The 25,362-nt window shown below is 41.5% G+C and overlaps 1 protein-coding gene across 5 annotated transcripts in view; it reads right to left on the bottom strand.

Annotated features, from left to right (window-relative positions):
• Window positions 1-25,362, bottom strand: part of PPP4R1 (protein phosphatase 4 regulatory subunit 1) — an 83,885-nt gene that overhangs the window by 55,381 nt on the left and 3,142 nt on the right. For 2 of the 5 annotated variants that reach the window (XM_026661073.2, XM_026661080.2), the window contains one exon: window positions 6,373-6,508. The exons of 1 other annotated variant lie outside the window; for it this stretch is intronic. In XM_026661073.2, the coding sequence (XP_026516858.1) occupies window positions 6,373-6,508 (136 nt within the window). Of the gene's footprint in view, window positions 1-6,372; window positions 6,509-25,362 lie in introns of those variants that run through there. 2 more of the 5 variants (XM_026661088.2, XM_026661097.2) reach the window with 2 other exon arrangements.

The following is a 25,362-nucleotide window of genomic DNA, read 5'->3' as shown; positions in this document are numbered from 1 at the left end:
CTTTTCCTGTATATCTTCTTAAAAAATACAACAAACTGTAGAAACGCTTCGCTTTTTCCAAGTCTGCTCTTGAAATGAGATTACCCATGCCAAGTTTCAACCTGGAAAAAGTGTTTTACATCTCTAAATAGAGAAACAGCTAATAAAAGCACGCTCATTGACTATAATGGAACCAAAACATTCCAGCTTGATCAGGATTCATGCTTTGTCCAAATTTTTTAATCATCAAATGACCAGAAGTATCTATGTAGTGCTCATAAAAGGGTAAGTTTACCCTGAAAACTCAGCTTGTGTGTAAGAAACTCTGTGAGGGATGTAAATGACCTCCCTCCTTCAACTAGCAGGCAAGCTGCCATCTCCCAGCCCTACCACTGCCACTCTGCATCTTTTCCCCAAGGTTTCATTGACCATTGGAACCTTAGACAGAGAATCATAGGGAAAGAATGATTACATACCCTAGAGTGCATGGTTCTTCAAGATATTGTACTCAATGTGGATCCTACTATAGAATGGGCATGCACATCATGCACAAAAGATTGATATCTTCTAAATAGCTGGGTCCTTTGATGCCATTTATGCACCCTATGCCCCCCTGTGGTCCCACACAAGGGCATAAAGAGCAGGACAGCCAAGACCCTCCCTCAATTCCCTCACAATTCAAAACCCATAGTTGCTTAGGACTCCCTAAAGTGAGTATTGAGGATGGGTCACAAGAGCCACATTGATTACACCTTGGGAGTGGGATGGAATCACAGTCACTGTAGGTAAGTAACTGTTCTTTCTTCTTTAATTATGTGTAACTGGTGATTGGAAAGCAGTGGCCTCACTGGATGGTGGGAACGAGGAATTTCAGCTATATTACTCAAATAACGATTGAAGCGCTGCTCTCCCAAACTCGGCAGCCAACCTAGTTGCTAAGTCAAGGATGTAATGTTTGACAAAGGTCAATGAGTTGTCCATTGTTGCTACCTTGCAGATCTCAGCATATTCCTGAAGCAGGCAGAAGACAATGCCTGTGCCATGGTGGAGTGAGCCTTGACATTTGGAGGAGAGGGTGGCCAGACATCTGATAAAACAGATGGAAATACAGTGCATGATCCACACAGATTCTCTGTGATGAGATCTCCTGGCCTTTCAAAGGGATGACCGTAACCAGAAAGAGGCAAGGGGACAGGCTTAAAAGGCTTGGCCCTGTCAATGTAATAGAGTATGACTCTGGAAATGTTCGTAGTACTTAGCTTCTTTTATCCTGCGTCAAGTCAGATTTTGGGAAGAAAATATGCAGACTGAATGAATAGTTTAGGTGGAATTCTGAGACCAACTTAGGGATGAATCTGGGATGCAGATATAGCACAACTTTGTCCCTGTGAAAGAACATACAGGCAGGTCCAGCCATGAGAATTTAGAGCTCACTGATCCTCCTTGCCCAGATGATGACAACCAGAAAAACCATCTTAAGGGTAAGATGGCGCAATGAACAGTGTGCAAGCTGTTAAGAAGGAGGTGCTTTAGGAGGAGGATGTGGAGGACCCATATCAAAGTTGGATCTCTAACCAGTGGTTAAGCATGCAGAAGACTTTTGAGAAACTTGGATACAGTTGGGGGTACAGTGGAGCATGACTGAACCACAGAGTGATGTGCTGATATTCTTGCAGGGTGAACCATGAGAGCAGGCCAGCATGCTTTAAGTGTGGCATGTAGTTGAGGATCTTAGGTATCGGGGCTGCTACCGGGTATAGATTGCATTGGGCTGCCCATATGAAGAACTTCTTCCATTTCAAAGAGCACCTCTTTCCTGTATATGGCTTTCTGCTCTGTATGAGTATTTCCTGAATTGCTGGAAGCAGTCTTTGTTAATAGTGCTCCATCAGCCAATATTCAAGTCATCAGGTGCAATGACAGTGGGTATGGGTGCAGAATCTGACCACGATTCTGTGACATTATGTCTGGGCAGCCTGGGAGTTGGATGGAGTGCCAAATGGACACAAGCAATAGGTCCAAAAGCCAAAACTGCTTCAGCCAGTAAAGAGTTCCAAGGCTCAAAGTGGCTTTGCCCCTTCTGACTTTGGCTATCAACCTGGGGATCAGGGGAAAAATCGGTGGAAATGCATTCAGGACTTGAGTCTATTGTTGCAAGAAGCAGTCTGGCAACAAAACTGGGCATTTTATTCCTCTGGAGCAAAAAGTTTGGGTATCTGGCACTGTTCCTGTTGGCAAAAAGATCAACTGTAGAAATCCCAAATTGACCAAATATCAGCTCTGTGATGGATTTCCACAGCAACCACCCATTGTTGGCTACTGCAGGTCTGCTCAAGAAGTCTGTTAGGTTGTTGTTGATTTCTGGAAGAGAACAAGCCAATGGAGTTATCCCATTTGGGCAGCATGTCACAGCTTGATGGCTTCCTATCAAAGGGGTAATGAATCAGCTCCTCCCTGCCTATTTATATAGTGTATTGACCATCAAGATCTGTACCATGGAGTTCCATAAGAGGGTAGAAAATGCCATACAAGCCAGTCTATGGGCATGAGCTCCGGGATGTTTATGTTTCAAGTCATCTTGGGACCAGGTTCCCTAGACCTACAAATGGTTAGATGGGCCCCCTATCCTGTTCCTGATGTGTCTATAATGAGTATCATTGTCAGAGGGGGCAGAGTATTTAACATTTTTTGGTCTGTTCTTGGGGTTTAACCACCAACTGCACTCTCAAAATTTGGAGTGGGACTGTGACCCTCTTGCTCATGTGGTGTTTGGACAAGGAGTACTCTCCCCTCAGCCAAAGTTGTAGAGACCAAAGGTGAAGTTTGGAAAGTGGTGTCATTTATGTGCCCACCAACAAGTGGCCATGTAGACCTCAGCAAGTCTACATTGTTATAACTGGACTTGACTTTAAGTTGTTTATTATTGATCGGAAAGAGTGGAACCTGTCCTCTGGAGATAGGCTTTCACCAATGGAGAGTTGATTGTAGCTTGTATGAACTCTATCATTTGTGATGGAATGAGACAAGATTTAGACTCCTGCCTCTGATCAGCCAATCCTCTAGGTACAGGTAAACTTGAATGTCCCCTCTGAGTGTACTGCTGCTAACACCACTAAGCAATTTGTCAAGATTTTCGATCCCATGGAAAGTTCAAATGGCAGTGCCTTGTACTGGTAATGTTTGGGACCCACTGTGCATCATAGGTACTTCCTATGGATGGCTATATGGAAGTATATGTCCTGTAAGTTGAGCCGCTAATCAGTTTTGAGCTTGAAGAGATGGAATGAGGGAGGCTAGTTTTACCATCCTGAACCTGAGGTAATGTATGTTTGTGGCATCTCCACAGATCTACCATAGGACAAAGAGCCATTTTCTTCAGAAGAAAGAGGAAATACAGAAAAAGAAACCTCTTCCCCTGTATTTGGGTAGCACCTCCTTTGGCTCCCAGACAAACCAATTAAACCACTTCTGCCTGCAGTAGGTTCTTGTGAGAGAAGTCCCTGAAGAGGGAGAGGGAAATGGGGTGGAGGCGGGCTAAGGAATGAAATTTGATAGAAACCATCACCAACAACTATCCTGACACCCTTCTTTCTGGTGGCAGACCACAGCTGGTGCAAGGAGCAAGATGGCTTCCGAAGGTTATGTTCACTAAAGTTGCTCTGATGTGGCTCCCAACAGTCCTATCAAATATGCTGATGTGCCACTGGTGCAGTATGTGTCACTGAGAAGTAGACTGGCATCTCCTGATGTATCTGGGCTTTTTCCTGGGTGGATAACTGTGCTCTCTGATGCGATAGGACAGGCTCTTGTGTCTCATCTGAGGTGTGTAACAGTATGGTTTTTGATAAAGAGACAGTGCATAGATTCCAAAGGAACGCACGGTAGCCTTCAAATCCTTCAAAGAATGCAGATCATTGTCTGTGTGATCGCTGAGCAACTCCATCCCTTCATAGGATAGGTTCTCTACAGTGGCTTCCACCTCCTTTGGAATTCTTGATGCCTGAAGCCAAGGTCCTTCTTATAGTGACCGCCACAGCTGCCCCAATGAACACAGCTATTCACAAGACTTCTATCTTGTGCACACAAGGCAAGTACGCATCTACAGTTGGATCCACAGTTATATACTCAAAGAACCATAGATAACTTTACTCAGGCACACCAAACTCCTCTTAATCGCTTGCTGATTTGGAACCAGCATCAAGACTTCTCCACAGAGAACAGGTGATGCAGAGACTTCCTATATGCACAACCATTTTATCCCTTTCTTCCCCCAATTTCTATCACAGGGTCTAAGTGGTGCAAGACTCTTTTACCAGAGCTTTTCATAAGAAATGAATTTCACCCTACAAGCACACATTTAGAAAAAATAAAGGAAGGTTAGAAAAAAGTTGTGATTTGCTTTCTGCAGGCATTCTAAATCACGATTTGGAAGATTTTTCAAGTTTACAAAAAATAGGACTTGAAACCAGCCATTTTTCTACTAGTAATTAGAATATTTGTCAAACAAAGAAACAAACCTAAAAGAGTTTCTGCATCAATTCCCAATTTTACACTGAACTTCAGTGTACCACTATGAATGGAAAGATTAATACCCACACACACACACCCCACCCCTTGGACTTGGCAAATATCAGAAGTGATTATAAAGTAGATTAAGACCCCTAACACTGACTTGAGAATAATGGTAAATCTATAACTCCAACTTGTGTTGAAATGATGTCAACAGACCTTCCTAATCTAAACTCTGAGTCTATGTTTTGAAGATAAAGTATACTTTAGCAGTCTTTCCTCAGAAATGGAATAATTTTCATTTGAAATGTATACACATAATAACATTAAGTACAGTTATAAGAAAACATACGTATCAACTCATAATGGGGTCATGGGGAAAAGAAATAAACCGATCATGCATGTGTAGGGAAGAAGGTAGTTTGAAGGGAAAAAAAGAAAGAAAAGATTATTTTATTAAGTGGAGTTGAAAACCTCTTAAGAATGCATGTGGGGGGAAAGTTAAGAATTATTCCTGTTAAGTTTGAACCTCATAGGCTTGACATTTACAAAAAAGTTTTGTTTTCCTCACTAACTGGTTTTTATTACATATCACAATAAAATACCATAGGCCTTAGAAAGTTTATTTAAAAAACTACTACTTTGGTGATCTGCTGATTCAACCCTCAATTGCAAAACTGTGAGGAAACGCTGGGTGTCAGGGATTTCTCCACAGAAGTAAACCTAAATTAGCACCACGAACTATTAAAAGCAAGATACTTGAAGAGGAAGAAAATTTTTCACGGCTATAACAAGCTAAATCTTAATAAATTAGAACATTTAAAAACATTAGTTCAGTCTGAAAAATGAAGGACCAGTCTGGTAAATTGGGGGCATGTCGCTTTTAGGGACTATTCACATGCTTAATATTAAGCACATGTAAATCTTTAAAGGACAGGGGCCCTAAATACCAAAATTAACAGGCTAATCTGCAATGTCACTGAAAAGTATATGGAAAGCAAGCTTAAAAATTAAGAACTGCACATAAACACATTATTAAAGGTAGTTTAGATCTAAAATATAAGCTTTATTAAAATAAAACACCAAAAAAACTTTTACAGTAACTTATCTTAATATCAAAATGTTCATGATCTTTTAAAATTCCAACAAAAAGAGGTTTTGGTTTGGATTCGAACATTCCCTTGCAGCATGTGAAACCCAAACACTACTGCATACATAATACTATTGCACAAAAACCAGAACGTGAAATAACTAGTCCACTTGCATTATTAAAAAACACACAGTGGGGAAAATAAACCAAGCACACAAAAGGTGAAAAAGTAAATTAGATTTTTAAAATGTTTTCAGTTTTAATACCCTAAAGAAGCAGTTCCCAAACTGTGGCCTGTGGACTACCAGTGGCCTGCAGGATACTTGATAGTCTGCTGAGAGCTGGCAGGTCACAAGACGCTGGCGCTCCTTGTTTGCAGCTGCTACATTTCATTAAATAAATAATATTTTCCTAGTATAACTTTTCCACATAAATTATGACAGCCCTGTGGCAACTACTGCCATGTGATTGTTAATAGGAGGGGAAGTATCCACAGGAACCTATTAGGATATGGTCCACTTTATGAAAAACTTTGAGGATCTCTGAGAATTAAAGTTACTTAACAGGTAAGAAATGTTTTGTTTTTGTTGTTGAGGGGGGGGGTAGGGAGGGTGAAGGGATTTGAATGTGGAGGGGGTATTAACATATGAATTTTAACCTGACAATATATTTTTAAAAATTTTTTAGAACATTTACATGTCGCACAGATGAACTCTAATCAGATATCTAAATCCGCTTAGTATACAATATGCACCTTGTTCTTTAAACAGAAACAGAATATTTAAAAAGCATACCTGTTAAATATGTTCTCACTTGCAGCGTACTTGTCCAGTCTTCCCAAAGGCGTCAACATTTCATCTTGTGAGACAAAGTCCAGGGCTGAAGGTATAATAATCACATCAGACTCTGAGCTGTAGTCATCCACACCAACTATCAGAGACATCAGAAATATTCCTTATAATCACAATACTTTAACACTAAAATGATGCCCTTTGTTGGTCTGAGGACAAGCAAGTCTAGGCAAGAATCTCTGTCTCAGATAAATATATATTGAACTACATTTTAAAAATACCCTCATTTTCCTTTACAGTCGTTTTCCTTCTATGAAGCCCTCTTTATATAGGTCAGTATTTAATCTCAAAACCTGTTTGCTTCAGCTTGCATGCCATTTGCTCCAACTTCCCAAGTCTGAAATGTCACAAAATGTTTAAAGCTGCAGTAGTTACACAATATTTCCATTTGCATACATCAAATGACTGTTGACTAATCCTCTGACTCTTCAGTCAACTCAACTTTTTAAAAACATCTAGGTTAAATATTTCAGTAAAATAAAAATCTGTAACTATTGACAGGTGTAGTTTTTGCAGACAGTGTACATCTGGACTAAGGAGCAATTAAAGATTAATATTAATGCAATTAAAAATAATGTCTACTAAGCACAAAACATAAATGCACACAAATGAAAGTTGAGTACAAAAATGAACTTCAAATATTTGCTGTAACATTATAGTCCAATATCAAATGTAGAAAATATTTCCCAATGCATCTACTTCTATATAGAAAATATACACCTGAAATATTAACTGCACATACACACACTTCAGTCTGAAAAGCAGCTTTATGCAGGCACATACTTGCATTCACATGCAGTCTCAGTAAAGTTACTGGGGCTGTGCATGGGAAATTCTGCATGGAGCAGTGTGAACGATGGGGGCTTAAGCTAAGTCTCTGAATGCGTATAACTCCTCTAAATTAATTGAAGGTTCAGTATAACAGACCAAGGACCCAATCCTGCAATCTTTACTTATGTGAGTCCCACTGAGCTCAAATGAGACTACTCTTATACCTAAAAACTGCGGGAACCCCAGGTCAAAGGTATTTCCACTGTAGGTCTGACACCACAGCACTGTGTAACTACTTTCTAGTCTGTCTGGCTATTTAAGTTCTGCTATATAACATTTTCAAGGCTAAAAACTTGGTATATCAGCCTAGGACTATATTTTTTAAAAGCAAAATCAGAAAAATAAACACACTCCTCTACTCACCTTTTATAAAATCATACTATGGGTATGTCTACAGTGCAATTACAAACCTGCAGCTGGCCAGTGACAGCTGACTTGGGCTCAGGCTAAGGGGCTGTTTAATTGCAGTGTAGACATTCGGACTTGGGATGGATCCTGCACTCTAGGACCTTGCAAGGTGGGAGCATCCCAAAGCTTAGGCTGCAACCCAAGCCTGAATGTCTACACCGGGGTCGGCAACCTCTGGCACACGGCTCGCCAGGGTAAGCACCGCTCCAGGCCAATGGGGGTGGCGGGAAGCGGCGCGGGCGGAGGGATGTGCTGGCCGCGGCTTCCCACCGCCCCCATTGGCCTGGAGCGGCGAACCTCGGCCAGTGGGAGCCGCAATCGGCCGAAACTGCAGACACGGCAGGTAAACAAACTGACTCGGCCTGCCAGGGTGTTTACCCTGGCGAGCCGCGTGCCAGAGGTTGCCGATCCCTGGTCTACACCGCAATTAAACAGCCCCTTAGCCTGATCCCCACAAGCTCAAGTCAGCTGGCACCGCTCAGCCGCAGGTGTTTAATTGCAGTGCAGACATACCCTAAGAGTTCTGAAAGTTAACATTTCAGACATAATTTCTTTTCAATATTCCAAATGCATGCATCCATGATTTTCTGAATTGAATCCTTACACATTTTAGTTTTCAAAATGTACCTTCCTTAAATATCACACTATTATATATTATGTTATCTTAAGGGAGTGATATTTTAGGACCTAATTATATTAACAGTGTTTCTTTATATGTAAAGTCATGTACCCATTCCCTACCTGGGCAATAAACTGACATTCTATAATTGCTATAGAAGGAGATGACTAGGAAATATACATGAAAGTTAATGGATGGATGAGCAGCAAATATCCTGAAAGAAAAGCAAAGTGACCAAATTCTACAGTAGCTGGGAGTCAAATGTATGGGTTTCTTAAGGGAGAAAGGAAGAGAATAAGATTTGGGTAGGGAGGCAGCTGGGAACCAGCTTAGTAGGTTTCAGAGTAGCAGCCGTGTTAGTCTGTATCCGCAAAAAGAACAGGAGTACTTGTGGCACCTTAGAGACTAACAAATTTATTAGAGCATAAGCTTTCGTGGGCTACAACCCACTTCTTAGTAGGGGAGATCTAGTGCAGTAGCAGCTGGGAAGCGTGGAGGATAAGGTGGTGATAATGCTGCAGTTGGAGGGTAAGAGAAGATAGACACTCTGCAAACATGAAGTCAGACTGGGTGGAGTGATACTGAACTACTCATGAGAGGGGCTCAGGAAAAGATCAGTTGTGTAATCAAATGATTGCAGCACAAAGAGAAAACTTAGCAACCCGTTGTTTACGCAACTAAAACAGGCACTTGGGGAGGGCAGAGGTGGTTGAGATACTGACCTTGGCTACACTCGGGACTTCACAGCGCTGCCGCGGCAGCGCTGTGAAGCACGAGTGTAGTCGCGCCGCCAGCGCTGCGAGAGAGCTCTCGCAGCGCTGTATGTACTCCACCTCTCTGAGGGGAATAGCTTGCAGCGCTGCAGGCTCTGATTACACTGGCGCTTTACAGTGTTGTACTCGCTGCGCTCAGGGGGGTATTTTTTCACACCCCTGAGCGCAGCAAGTTGCAGCGCTGTACACCGCCAGTGTAGCCAAGGCCCTAGTGTATGTCTTCACTACCAACGAGTTCTCCCAGTGCTGTAAAAAAAAAAAAAAAAAAAACACTCCCATGAAGGGAGGCTTCTGGCACTGGTGCGGTCTACACTGCCACTTCACAGCGCTGAAACTTGCATCGCTCAGGGGGGTGTTTTTTCAGAGAAAGTTTCAGCACTGTAAAGTGGCAGTGTAGACAAGGCCGCAGGGTTTCTTTTGGGAATAGGTCCTGGTCTTCACTGGGAGATAGGAGAGGAAAAGAAAGTGTGCGTGAGTTAAACTGAGGTAACCTTCAACGTGGCCTGCTAACTCAGATGAAAACTACAAACTGCCTTGTCTGTGTCATGCTTTTCCTCACGTTAGTTAATTCAAGTTAAGAATACATAACTTTTTTTCATAATGAAGATAAGGCCTGTGAGATTTTGTTTTCTAAGGCCTGCCCAACACATAGTCTTTATTCCAATTTAATTATGTTGGTTTAGACCTAGACACCCAGGAAATAAGACATACCAGAATAAGCCCCTTTATACCATTATAACTATGTCCACATTACCGGTTGCATCAATTCAACTATTCATGGTTGTGCTAGTTCTGAGCTGAGGCTGTTTTGAACTTGTAATCACAGAAAACAGCTTAGTGGGGTCTGAAGGACTGACTCCTATCAGACTCCTGGTAAGCTTATTAGAATGCATGTAAGTAAGTTTTCTCTGTAATGTTTTCACCTTAAGAATAAATGTCCTTCGTTCTAAAGAGTTGTGTGGTAACTTGGGACTGCTGGCAATTAGTTATCACAGCCTTTGAAAAGAAATCAGAGAGCAGATGCTGGCTGCTTGAGGCAGTCTGGCTTGCTGGGGATATCACAGTGTAGGCTGAGAACTGTGCTATCTGGAAAAAAAACAGGTCAAGAGGGAGGGAGATGTGCATCTCTGTCCAAGAGAGTTGATAGCTGAGGAGCCAGGAGTCTAGAGTGGGTAGCTTTTGTTGATCATGGACGGGGAATATAGGTGCAGTTACCCTGAACTTTTCTGAAGTGTAAGTCTCCATGCTCTCTAGTTTTGGAACCGTACAGCTGAACAACCACAGTCTTTGTAATTCCCAAACTTCCCCAAACACATGCTGGTCTCCTCTATTCTACAGTATAGAAGACATTTCTATATACAATATTTTTGATTTTTTTGTTTTGGTTTTTTGTCAATTAAAGAACAAGAGCCAAGCATTCATCCTGGCCTCCATTTTGAGAAAAATACTTAAGAAATGGCACCCAAGGACTTATGGGCGTTTCACCTCTAGCATGGACGGGACAACATAACTCTTAAGGCCAGGTCTACACTCAAAATCTAAGTCCACCCAGCTGTCACTCACAGGTGTGACAAATCCACCTAACACACACAGTAGATAGTGCTTGGTTGACGGAAGAATACTTCCATCAATGTAGCTACTGCCTCTCAGGGAGGTAGATTAAATACACCGACGGAAGAATCCCTCCCAATGCTATAATGAGCGTCTACTCTGAAGCGCTGCAGCTGTGCCGCTGTAGCATTTCAAATGTAGACAAGCCCTACCTATGCAAGGGAATAGTGTTTTAGCCTAGCTCAGGTGAAAAGATGCAGCAAGGTTCTTCCAGTTGATAGGAGCTGTCACATCACCTTTGACTACATTTAGGAAATCAAAGCACTACTGGAAATGGCTTTCAGAAAAAGTTCACTCAAACAGCTAATGAAAACACTTTAAATACTAATACAGACTCACTAGACAAACAGCTTAATGCCTTTAGAGAAAGCATGTCTGAACCATGATGGAAACATGGCTAAAGGTGACCTTCAAAAGAAGAAAAAATGTTTTGGCTTGTGATCTTTGCTTCTTGGTGATGTATAAAAACAGAGTGAAGAGTGTTTTTTTCTTTTTCTTTTTTTTGAGGTGGGGAGGGGGATTCTCCCTCTCTCTCCTTTAAGGGTAGTGTGAAACTGTGGGAAAGGTTCTGCTTGTTTGTTACCAAGGCTTTGTCTACCCCAAAAGATTCTATGCCAATTAGAGTACTCACGAAGTTATGACAAGAAAGAGACAAACCTCAACAATTAAGATAGGGAAAGAAATTTTAATCAGAGCTTGTCTACACTTGAAATGCTGCAGCTGCACCACTGTAGCGCTTCAGGGTAGACACTACCTATGCCTACAGGAGTGGTTCTCCCGTCAACTTAAGTAATTCACCTCCCTGAGAGGCAGTAGCTAGGTCAACAGAAGAATTCTTCCGTCAACCTAGCACTGTCTAACAGGGACTTAGGTCAGCTTAATTACACCACTCAGGGACATGGATTTTTCATACCTCTGAAGAACGTAGTTATGGTGACCTATTTTCTAGTGCAGACCAGGCCTTACTGTTCCAAACTCCAGAATACCCAATTAATTTACACCCCTGTACATTACACTTAAATCACACAGTTACAAAAAAAGTGAGACGTTTGCCCAAAGGCTTGACATCAATTGACTGTTTCTTGGAACTGTCAATAATATTAACATTTAAATGATTTCAAGCAACAGCTAATCAAGGTGAATGGTGAGAACCAGTAGGTATGAGAAAATAATGGTTTCCAAGAAGCAGTTATGGTCTATCATGTCAAAAATCTAAATCCTTAGCAGTACTTAAAAAGAAAAGGTAGTTTGAGTCACTGTGTCAATTCACAGACTAAAATGTCAAGAATTAGCATATTAAGAAGGACCTGTCATAACTGTCAGTTTAAAAAGAACCAAGAAAAGTACTGAGCTCAAGAGTTTCAAACTCATTCCGCAATGAGGGCCAAATTCTATTTTTACATTATGGTCCATCAGCCAGGTCAGAGATTGAGTTACATAATATTCTCAATGTATGGTACAACTCCCATTTACAGTTATTTATTATTTGATAAAAAGACCTTACTGATACATTCAGCATCACTAACATGAAAATATGCTCAGGAGAATATGCTTAGCATTAGTATCACCACTGCTCAGCCTTAATTTCTATTCCTTCTTGATCCTCCTTTCTGTGTGCGTTTACGCACATGAACAAACATTCCTTTTCCCCCCTCTGCATTCCCTTTGTTGCAGTGTCCTCCAATTCCTACCATCTGTGGGTAGGTCTTCACAGCAAATGAAGATGTGATTGTAATGCAGAAAGGCATACCCATGCTAGCTTTAATCTAGTTAGCTTAGATAACATTGGTAGTGAAGTTGTCGCTGCCTGGGCTTCAGTGGGGACTAAGTGCCCCAGTACAAGCCCGCCAAGGAACCTGGGTACAGACTCTGGTAGCTAGCCTGAGCCAAAGCATCTTCACTTCTCACTACCTGCACGGGCTAGATTAAAACTACAGCAGGTATGCCTACCCACACTACAGTCAAACCTTCATTTGCTGTGTAGATGTACCCTATGAGTCAATTCCACTCCCCTCCATCATTAAAATGATAAGAAATGACACAGTAATATGTCACCATTAGGCTTTAGAGCCAGCACCCCCATTAATCTCACTGGGGGATAAGGGAATTCAGAACTGCCAGGGTTATTGTTTCAGATTATCTACAGACTCAGGAAGGCAGCACTGCATTGTTTCACACTTGGAAGTTTATCTTTGCAACTATGAGAGCGATAAATTTTAATAAATAAATAAAAGCTGAGATACTCCAGAATTTGATTATGCCATGTAGGCCACATACGTATCCCAACGCAGGCTTGGTTCAGCGTTTCTCAGACTGGGGGTCCTGACCCAAAAGGGGGGGGGGGGTCACAAGGCTGTTGTAGTGGGGTCACAAGATCAAAAAAATATTGCCAGGGGAAGAAGAGCTGGAGGGAAGGGGGTACAGCAGCTGCTGCTCTCTGGTCACCCCGCTCTGAAGGCACTACCACCACTAACAGCAGCGCAGAAGTAAGGTGGCAATGCTCCTATGAGTATGTACATTAATTTGCTATCACTTTTTTAAGGGGGAGGTGTCATCACAGCCTGAAATATTTGTAAAGGGGAACTCAGCAAAAAAAAGTTTGAGAACCCTTGTGTTTGGTGGACCATTCCATTTTCAGTATGGAAGAGAAGAGTTACATTTACTTAATCCAAAATCAGCTACCTGTAATTAATCTGTATTTTTAATCAACTTTTCAGATTTATCTCACACTGAGACTATTAATTTGCTTTCTTGACAAAATATTTTTGTGGGAGGGCGAACACTAATCTTGTGTCATATTAAACTGTTCACTTTCCTGGTTTTTACTCTCAGACACATTCAAGAGTTCTGTAAAGTACTGAAACTTTTCTGCCTCACAGTTCCTATGCCAGCTGAATGGTAATAGAACTGACAGAGGAATCTAACATGATGTGATTTTCCATCTTTAAGAGTGAAAAAGGACAAAAGAGAACACATCTGCTGATCCAGAATAAAATGTGACTACTTAGGGCTTATCTACACAGGAAAATTGACCAGAATAGCTATTGCTAAATAAGCTTTTCTGCAATAAGCTTCTGTTATTCCAGAATAAGTGTCCACAAAGAAAGCTATTCTGCAAATGTTATTCTAGTCAGTTTCCCCATGTAGACAAGCCATTTATAGGACACAATTTTTTTAGTATATAAAGAATTTGGTGCACCATTCCTTACTTCTAGTCCAATTTCCCTACTCAAGATAGTTAAGTCCAAAGTAGATTGCCAAGTGTTACAAAGGGATCTTACAAAACTGGGTGACTGGGCAACAAAATGGCAGATGAAATTCAATGTTGATACATGCAAAGTAATGCACATTGGAAAATATAATCATATAAAATGATGGGATCTAAATTAGCTGTTACTACTCAAGAAAGAGAACTTGGAGTCCCTGTGGATATCTCTCTGAAAACATCCACTTAACGTGCAACGGCAGTCAAAAGAGTGAACAGAATGTTGGGAATCGTTAGGAAAGGGACAGATAATAAAACAGAAAATATCATATTGCCTCTATATAAATCCATGGTACGCCCACATCTTGAACACTGCATGCTGAAACCAAGCACAGCTTATAGAAGTTGTAACAGGACATTGCATCCACAATAGCTGTTCTGTTTCAGGTGTATACCAAGCACCATGTCCACATATAACACATCCTAAACCATTGCAGAAGAACTGTGTTGTGGCGGTCCCTGCACAGCTCCCCATCTTCTCCCCTGTCCTATTTTCTTCTTGAAAGACGTAAGTGCTTACATTTGACAAGTGAAACAAAAGGGGCGATGGAAAACTGAAATCTCAATGAAACATCATATACCCAGAGTGCAGAATTTCCCCCGAGTAGTGGCAGAGGTATTGTGGGACAGTACTGGGAGGGATACCTCCAATGCCAGCACTTTCTGTCCACATTAGTACTGCAATCATCCAAAATGACGGAATGCCTTGCTTTGAAGAGCAAATTAAAACTATGCTGACATCATCTGAGCACCACAGGATTTAGTAGACAGAGCTGGATTAGGAGTCAGTCAAGAATAGAAACCAGATCTCCTCTGTCACTGACCTGTTCTGTGACCTTAGCCAAGTTACTTCACCTCTCTACCTGTTTCCCTGCACTATTTGTCTGTTTTGTCTATTTTATTTATATTATAAACTCTTCAGAGAAGGATCTCTCTCTCGCTATGTCTCTGTACAGTGCCTAAAGGTATATTGCACTTCTCTTTAAAATGTCCCGTATATCCATGTCCTACAACAAGGACTTAACACTGTTAGCGGCCATAGTTATTAACTAAGCTTTAACCATGCTATGTGTTGAGACAAACTACATTTAGAGACAACCAGTTATCTAACTGGTAACAAACTTGAGGTTAAAAAGCTGGACTATAGATAGTATGCAGTGTAGTTGTAGCCGTGTTGGTGCCAGGATATTAAAGACACAAGGTGGGTGAGATAGTATCTTCTATCTTTTAAGTTGGTCCAATAAAAGACATAACCTCACCTACATTGTCTCTGTACTATAGATAGGGCAGACAACATAAAAAAAAACACCACCACCATAACCAAACATCAGAAGTTACCTAATCTTTCAACTCACTCCTATTACTATCTTGATTTGAAAATGACTTTCAAAAAACATTTTGACCATATCTGACCACCAGACCATGCTTGCCAAACCCACTTTGATTGCTCACCCCCACATTTTTTTGAGAGAGAACATAAATGGCTCTCCTACAGTGGACTTTTTTGTAGCATAGACACGACTAAATTTAATTTATCCACACCTGTTATGTACTCTACGTTACAAAATACCTTCTCATAAAGATTCAGAGAGCACATTACTGAGTTACCACTATACAACCAGAAGGCAGGTGTTCCAGGGTGTGCAATGTCTTTCTAATTTCCAAAGTTATGCAACATACAACAGTAAAGTATATCAGGACTTCTGACAATGTCATTTGAAACTAACCTTTACATCTGTCATTTTCCATTCTGTATCTCAATAGCATTCTCATGTCTACCGTGCTGTTACAAAATAACTGATCACCATATTTAAATAATGGGGAGATCTTGTTTGTTAGGTAGACTGTTGTTGTTGTTGTTATGATATATAAAGATAGATATAAATATATACTGTATGTATAACTATCTATTTCACATAATACACCTAAGAAACCAATTTCACCTCCTGGCCAGCCTGATCCAGATGCCTTTCATTGTTTTAGATGCTGGTCCCATTACCAAAATGGTCAAGAGGATTTTCTAGGAAACACATGAATTTGCCACCAAATTAGACTACAGTAGAGCAGAATGAAAGGCAAATGCAACCTCAACACCTGTTGTTGATGTTACTATTGGCAGTAAGTTGTTAAGAATAGGATTGTGATTGCTTTATAATTTTACTCAGCAAAATTACAAAATAAAAGGGACCACTTATAAACAATCTTGAATAAATTCCAAACCAGCTATTACCATGTTACCCTAACCCAAAAGCTCAAGACTAAACACAACCAGCTACCTCTTTTGTAGGTTTTTTAAATTCAAATATACATTTTATTCATTTTTTAAAATAATGAAGTTACAAATGTAAATGTAGTCATTAGGCATGCTAATAGAATTGTGACATCCTCTTACCAAAGATCACTGAGGAAACAAGGGGGCTACTTGAGATCCACTAAGCAGTGGGAATAGATACAGCTAAAAAATAAAAAGTACGCACTTTATGAGGAAACAAAAGCCACACAGAAAACAAAGGGAAAGTTTCTCTCTTTTGCGGTTCTCTGGTCAATATATGGACAAGTTCAGACTGAATCTGGTACCTGTACACAGATGAATTAAGGTATAATTTGGTTCAAAGCAAATTGAGGCAGAATGGAAGCATATCAAGTGGCAAACTGCTGATTTATTTACTTTGTATTCTGCCTGGTGACTTCCTTCCTTCCTATCTAGATTTTTATGCCACATCCATCAACAGGATTTTTTTTTCTTTTCTTCCTCCCTCCTTCCCAAACAATTTTATGTATCTAGAGAACCTGGATGAAGAACAGCTGACTAAAAGCTTAAACCAGGCAAGACTGAGGTGATGCTAGTAGGAAGAGCGAAGCATTTTAAAGATTTTCCCTCCTCTACTACCTCCCCCACTGTCAAGGGCATCTTCCCTCCAACTGTGGAGTCAGTCTGCAGCCTTGGATCATTTTCTTCCAATGCCTCTCTGCTACAAGATGCTCAAAAAGTCATAGCAGCAAAAAAAATATCCATCTGCAACTGACCAGAAGACTGCACAGGATCCGATCAGATATAGACCTGCCACAGTAATCAATGCATTCCTGGTCTCTGTATCTAGGAACAGAGCCACACTCTATAAAATACAGCTGCCCGTCTGCTTTGCAAATGACTATGAAAGTATCACCTCAGTGCTCCTGATGCCCCAAATAATCAAGTTCAAAATCTTTATCCTGATATTCAAAGTCCTCCAAGGGACCGCTATCTAGTTTGAAGATCACTCCTTCTTGCAACCATGACGTCCTATATTCTGTTGGAAGAGTAAGGGCTTATTTGCACTTGAAATGCTACAGCAGCGCAGATCCAGCATTGGAGCTGTGCTGCTGGAATGCTTCAGTGTAGACACTACCTACACCAACAGGAAGGGTTCTCCCACCAGCATAGGTAATCCACTTCTCTGAGAGGCAGTAGCTAGGTTGACAGAGGAATTCTTCCATTGGCCTAGCGCTGTGTACACTGGGGGTTAGGTTGGCTTAACTATCTCACTCAGGGGGTTGGAATTTTCATACACCTGAGCAACTAGGGTGACCAGACAGCAAATGTGAAAAATCGGGATGGGGGTTGGGGGTAACAGGAGCCTATATAAGAAAAAGACCCAAAAATCAGGACTGTCCCTATAAAATCGGGACATCTGGTCACCCTATGAGCAACGCAGCTGGGCCAATCTAAGTTTAGTGTAGATCAGGCCTAAAAACTGACCAATAGGACGAGGCTTGTGAATGCATGAACTGCCACTGGAGCTGAATTTAGCCTACAGTATTCACTCTTACAAAAGATAAAAGTGGTCAAGGCCATCACCACTTTCAGAATTAAATGCAGAACTCAATTCTTTGATTTACCTCTACCTTAATAAGATTTCCCCCACAACCCCCTTCTCTCACACACACAAACAAACAGCCGTATAAACTAAAGAAGTTACCTATCCTAGAGCCTGGAGAGGAAGCAAAATATTGTTATTTCTATTTTTAAGTATGTGGGAGATGCTTGCATACTATAGTGACAGGGACCACAAAAGCACCTAAATGGATACATTTACCAGGGGAGGACAGTCATGTGTCACCCAATAATTTCTATTCCAAACAGTCTGGAATATCTTCCATATAGAAATGCATTGTGTTAATAGTGACACTGTTTTAGCATCAGACCTTACCATATCTGCTAAGCCTGAAGGTCCAAAGATCTGGAGGTTTTATGCAAATTATGGTATGCCTTAACTGAGTAATAATGAATATATATATTACTCCATTTGCTTTTATTTAAAATGAAAAAAAACCATTTACCACTTCTCAGCCCTCACCACAGTATTAGCTGTTCTGCTACAGAGACAGACGTGCTATAAAAGTCAGTAAAAAAATGCACAAGATATTTTGGTGCCTGTTTTGGGTTAGTGAAATTGAAGCATAAACATGAAGTTAAACACTTGAGCCTAAGGTTTCAGAGTAACAGCCATGTTAGTCTGTATCCCCAAAAAGAACAGGAGTACTTGTGGCACTTTAGACACTAACAAATGTATTTGAGCATAAGCTTTCATGGGCTACAGCTCACTTCATCAGATGCATAGAATGGAACATATATACACATACATACATACATACATACACACACATACACACACACGAAAAGGTGGAAGTTGCCATACCAACTTTAAGAGGCTAATTAATTAAGATGAGCTATTATCAGCAGGAGAAAAAAAAACTTTCGTAGTGATAATCAAGATGGCCCATTTCAGACAGTTGACAAGAAAGTGTGAGGATACTTAACATTAGGAAATAGATTCAATTTGTGTAGGGACCTAGCCACTCCCAGTCTCTATTCAAACACAAGTTAATGGTATCTAGTTTGCAAATTAAATTCCAGTTCAGCAGTTTCTCGTTGGACTCTGTTTTTGAGGCTTTTCTGTTGCAAAATTGCCACCTTTCAGTCTGTTACTGAGTGACCAGAGAGGTTGAAGTGTTCTCCTACTGGTTTTTGAACGTTATGATTCCTGATGTCAGATTTGTGTCCATTTATTCTTTTGCGTAGAGACTGTCTGGTTTGGCCAATGTACATGGCAGAGGGGCGTTGCTGGCACATGATGGCATATATCACATTGGTAGAAGTGCAGGTGAACAAGCCCCTGATGGAGTGGCTGATGTGATTAGGTCCTATGATGGTGTCACCTGAATAGATATGTGGACAGAGTGGGCATCAGGCTTTGTTGCAAGGATAGGTTCCTGGATTAGTGTTGTTGCCGTGTGGTTGCTGGTGAGTATTTGCTTCAGGTTGGGGGGCTGTCTGTAAGCGAGGACTGGTCTGTCTCCCAAGATCTGTGAGAGTGAGGGATCATCTTTCAGGATAGGTTGCAGATCTTTGATGATGCGTTGAAGAGGTTTTAGTTGGGGGTTGAAGGTGACGGCTAGTGGCGTTCTGTTATTTTCTTTGTTGGGCCTGTCCTGTAGTAGGTGACTTCTGGGTACTCTTCTGGCTCTGTCAATCTGTTTTTTCACTGCAGCAGGTGGGTATTTTAGTTTTAAAAATGCTTGATAGAGATCTTGTAGGTGGTTTGTCTCTGTCTGAGGGATTGGAGCAAATGTGGTTGTATCTTAGAGCTTGGCTGTAGACAATGGATCGTGTGTTGTGTCCTGGATGGAAGCTGGAGGCATGTAAGCAAGTATAGCGGTCAGTAGGTTTCCGGTATAGGGTGGTGTTTATGTAACCATCGCTTATTAGCACAGTAGTGTCCAGGTAATGGACCGCTTGTGTGGATTGGTCCAGGCTGAAGTTGATGGTGGGATGGAAATTGTTGAAATCATGGTGGAATTCCTCAAGGGCTTCCTTTCCATGGGTCCAGATGATGAAGATGTCATCAATGTAGTGCGAGTAATGTAGGGGTGTTAGGGGACGAGAGCTAAGGAGGGAAAATGCACTGTGCAGTGTTCCCTCTAAGCTACGTGGCTGCATGGCCAACCAAGAGTCAATCAAGTGCTGTGCACTTGATTATAATAGAGCTGCGCACATCCAGTGACTTGTGTTCCGGTGCTCCACGCTGTTCTGTAGCCACGTTACTCCTGCCCTCTGCCTTGAAGCCCCCTGGTTAGCTGCTCCCGGGACCCTCCTGCTTGCTGTGCAGAGCCGAGGGGGGCGCTGATATCAGGGAGTCCCTCTCCCCCCTGCCCATGTACCCCATCTCCGCAGAGCAGGGGAGGGGAGACAGGGCTCAAGAGCAGGATGGAGCAGCTTAAGGAGCCTTCAGACCGGTGAGTGCCTCTCTGCTTAAAGAGACAGCGCAGTTTCTCATACACTTTCCCAGAAGCCAGTACACACACACACACCTCCCAACACATACTTTTGTTATTGTTGTTGCTGTTACTTCTTGGTACTTCCTGCAATGCATATATATTCTCTGTAATGTTATTCTTTCAAAATGCTGTTATTTTAGTTTTTTGACTGGTCTATGCATTTCATAATTTTATTTCTCTCTTTATCCTTAAATTCAATTCTTTGCGTAGTGAATTCTAAAATGCCTTCCCTGTCCTGGCTGGGCATGTCCTATCGTCATTTTTTTTAATATACACAGACACAAAAAAAAACCACCTCTCTCTCTCTCAAGAGAGAGAGAGATGGTTTTGTGTGTGTGTGTGTGTGTGTGTGTGTGTGTGTGTGTGTGTGTGTGTGTATATATTAAAAAAAAATGATGATAGGGATAAATACTCCAGAGAGAGAGAGAGATTTTTTGTTTCTACTGGTGGCGCACATCTAGACATTACCTCGATATTGGTGCACATAACAAAATTCATTCCGCACATAGATGGAAAAGACTTTAAGGGAACATTGGCACTGTCCCACCCACCCAAACAAAAACACCCATGTTAACTCCATTCATGTTACACACCCAAAGTAGCCCCATGCAGCAGAAACCCTGATATTCCTGGTTCCTTTGGGGTGACACACTCTCTCTGGGAGCTGCGACTCACAAGGCCCTGCTGTGCCACTAGCCATATGTTGCTGCTGTTGCTCTTCCCCACAGCTCTTACAAAGTCCCCTCTGCACACAGAGAAAGTGAGGTGTGTTATCCCAGCATCCTGTAGTCTCTACTTTTGCCTACTGACAAAGTGGAGGTGAAACATTCTAGCCACACACGCTCACCAGTTCCCTTCTGACAAGTCTCCCCTCACCTTTATCTGCCTCTTTGTCTCTCTTTCCCCTGCTTCTCCTTTTGAGCATTTTCCCTTGGAAGGAGTACCTGTTTCCCATAACCAAGGGGTGGTCAGCAGCAGCAGGAAACAAGAGAAGGGAGAGAGAAGGAGCCAGTGCCCTCAACTCAGGGGTTCTCAGCAGAGGCAAGGTGGGCGTAGTGGTAAAAGAAGCAGATTTACTTAATGCTGTGGGGCTTGGCATCAGAAACAGGGAAGAGGTGGAGGCTGGAAAATGATCTCCTCTTTGACCCCCTGCTGTGGGGGTTGTGGCATCTGTGTGAAGGACCAGGAAGGGACCACATTTGCCTGTGTCATACCAAGCATGAGCTATCCCTCTCCCCACAGTTCCTCCTTACTATGGGTCTCAGCCCTGGACTGGAGCAACTCAGTTGAGACCATAAAGACTAGAAGTGTATGAAAAAGAAGCACCTCAGTCTTATTTGCTGGTGAGCCTCCCAGTTCTCAGAACATTCAGGCATGCACTCAGGAGCCCAAGAGATGGCAGCCAAAAATCAGAAGACCAAGCAGGTCTGGTCCAAGGAAAACTGGAGACTTAATAGGTATGCCTTCTGAGCACTAAAAACCAAATATATTACCAAATGAGCATGACATTCCTACAAAGCAGTAGCCAGAATCACAGCAGCATCGTGGTACTAGCTCCGAGTACTACCTTTAGTCAGCAACAATGCTAGCACAAACCACTAGCAACATGTTCAAAACAGAGCATGTACTACTGTCATTCTGGTAGCATGACTAGTAACGTAACCTCTGCCTGGCACTCTCTGTTATTCTCCCTTTGAGGGCTGAGTTAGCAGGAACTTTGGTGGCATCAGTGGTTAGTGCTGCAACCACTAGTTAGTGCTACATGTCTAGTGGCAGGGAAAGAGCTTGAGTCCTACCTGTAGTGAAATTAAACTAAAAAAAATTAAATTTCCTGACTCCCTGCACACAAACAGCTGCTAAAAGCACCACAGGACTCAAGGGCTCCTAGTTAACTCTTCCCCTGCAGTGAAACTAATATGGAAGAGCCAAGAGGCCCCAGTGCAAGAAGGTCCTACTCATACCATGTGTACCAGTAGGTAAGGGTGAACTCCAATGACTTACCCACATTTAGTGCTTGTATCATGCCAGTTTATAGGGCATGTGTGACAGCAGTGCTGAAAGCTGATATCACATTGTTATTATGATTTCACACTCAGGATTCTAATTATGCATCTTTTCAGAACACACACAAACATCATGGGCATAGCAATGAGCAAACTAGAAAAAGTTGGCATCATGACAATTTTGATTACAGCTTCTTGTACTGACACGTGAAGCCTTTGGATGTGTGCACTGGAAAAAAAATTGCTTAAGGATGATCTTACATCAGTGGTGGGCAACCTGTGGCCCACAGCCTGCGCCACTTCCCGCAGCTCCCATTGGCTGGGAACAGCGAACCGCGACCACTGGTAGCTGCGGGCAGCCATGCAAATGTAAACAAACTGTCTGGCGGCCCACCAGCAGATTACCCTGACGGGCCGCGTGCGGCCCACCACTGTTTTACAGGCTTTTTAGCTACTGGGAGGAGTATTTAAATGTATTTCAATTTACTTCTTATCATTTATGCTATTTGCTTGCTTTTCAGTACTCTGTTTAGTGCCATTGTCCAAGCTAGTCTATTTGAATTTCCAAAACACAAAGCAAACGTTAATTTAAATTAAAGTCAAATTATTTCCACTGAATTTTGTTTTCCAGGATTGTGCCAGAAGCTGGCTTGAAAACCAAAGAGATGGCAGTATTCCACTTATCTAATAGACACATGCAATACAAGTTGCACCAGTGCAATCAAGCCCTTCCAATATATCACCAACCTGATCTGAAGTGACAACTACTATTCAGTCTCCATCTGCACAGTTGCCAGGTGGCCCAAAGACATCAGTTAGTCCAAGCTGTGATGTGGATACCCACCTACTTGAAACAAAACTAGAAGTACTAACTTAGGATATGTCTGAACTTAAACCACCACTGTGGCACAGTTACACCTGTGCTGCTGTAGCACTTCAGCATAGCACTACCTACACCAAGAGGAGTGTGCCCATCAGCATAAATAATCCAGCTCCCCAAGAAGCAGTAGGTAGGTCAATGGAAGAATTCTTTCATTGACCTAGCACAGTCTACACAGGGGTTAGCTCAGCACAAGTGTGGATTTTTCACACCCTTGACACACAGCTATGTCAATGTAAGTCCCACAATGAAGACAAACCCTTATTTTATATAATAGCCACATTGTAAAATTTTCAGTCACTACTAACAGAGGCTGGATTCAAACTGGGAACTCAGGGGTGAAAGACTCCATTATCTCATTACTAGTATCTTGAGACACTTCCCTTTCATTTAATTATTTTTAAAAAAATAGACATGCAGACATTAGAATCACATTAGATTTTTTGAATGTAATGTCCCCATGGCCATTCGCCACACTCTTAGCCAGTGTTTTTCAACGACTGGTCCCTGATATTTCCCTGACACAATATAGCAGTGGTTCTCAAACTTTTGTACTGGTGACCCCTTTCACATAGCAAGCCTCTGAGTGCGACCCCCCGCCCTTATAAATGAAAAAAAAAAAAAACTTTATATATTTAACACCATTATAAATGCTGGAGGCGAAGCGGGGTTTGGGGTGGACGCTGGCAGCTCGCAACCCCCCCACGTAATAACCTTGCAACCCCCTGAGGGGTCCCGACCCCCAGTTTGAGAACCCCTGCAATTCAGGAAGGCAGCAAGCCAGTCCTTGGTATCAAAGAGGTTGAGAAACACTGCTCTAAACCTACAATTTAGGCTGAATCTATTTGTCTGTATATTTTTTTATGAAGTGTGCTCTTACAAGACTACCAGTTTTGTCTTTGACCAAATTTTGAACAAGATTCTATAGTCTTGGGCCTTATTCTATGTGTCCCACTGTATTTTTCCCATGTCTATATAGCAACCAGCACTACACCCATTAATCCAAACGTAGTTTTGATAGTCTTGTTTAAAGTACTAGAAACATTTCCTTTGACTTACATGTCCATCAATGAATGCCTGGCAGCATCTAATTTTCCCAGTGTCACCTGCTGTTAAAGGCATACTGTCAAGTCTGATAAATCAAAAACAGAATACTTTTAAAATCTGATATTTAATAGGAATATTATCTGATGCGCAGGTATGATGACATAGGGAAAACACAAACTGCCTAGTGACATGCAAGACCTTGATTAAGTGGACATTTTAGAATATTTAATTCTGGAGGGATTAAAAACATACCCAATAACAAGCTGGAATAAAGACTATAGCATATATCCTCTACAAAACTATTACTTTAAAGATATTCTGATTTTTGGCTTACTGTATCTGATAGTGTCTTAACACTGTGGAATTTAATTTAATACCCCCCATCCCCCACCCAAGCTTTCTCCTGCTGTTTTGTCACTCACCTTAAATATATGTACTTTTAATTCCATAATCAATTTACCTATCCATATTCAGTGCAAAGTTATAGTACTTTTTCATAAATAGATAGATAGATAGATAGATAGATAGGCAGGCTTCCCAGTTTGGAATCATAACTTTTCATGCTTGCTGCACATTCTTCTTCCAGTTCACTGAAAGGGCAAAATTGGACCCACTAATGAGCTATGTGATATTAAACTAGTCACCTCCTAATTCACACATGTTCCATCAACACATACTTTCATGTCTCTGAAATCCAACTGAGCTCTTTATATACTCAGATACTCTTCATCACTTCTTTTTTCCTGGTCACATACCTGCCAGCTTTTATAGACAAGTTTTTTTTTTAAATTGGTCTAATAGCAAATATTTTCAAAAAGTCTAGGTAGTTTTGTTTCCCAGACACCCAGTTAGTTGAGCTCATTTCAAACATACAGACATTTGTTAGATTGCTATATCCTTTTATGAAAAAACTGTGTTGACCTATAAATTATACCATAGTTTACTACAGGGATAATACATTAACATTTGTCTTGCTTATTCTTGCAACAATCCAGCATGTCCAAAACAAGACTGTTTTTGACAGAACTACATGGATGCATTCACATAACAAGCTTTTTATGACCAAGGCTGCATGAGTGTATTCTGGGACTTTTCAAACATGTCCCAGAACCAGTCTCAACTTGTTGCGGGAAAGAGGACCGTGGGGTAATTTAAAAATGAGAGCCACTGCACTGTAT

Source organism: Terrapene carolina, unplaced genomic scaffold, assembly GCF_002925995.2.
Source record: "Terrapene carolina triunguis isolate 2854851 unplaced genomic scaffold, T_m_triunguis-2.0 Scaffold58, whole genome shotgun sequence".
NCBI classification, from domain to species: domain Eukaryota; kingdom Metazoa; phylum Chordata; order Testudines; family Emydidae; genus Terrapene; species Terrapene triunguis.
This window is presented reverse-complemented; position numbering and strand designations above follow the sequence as displayed.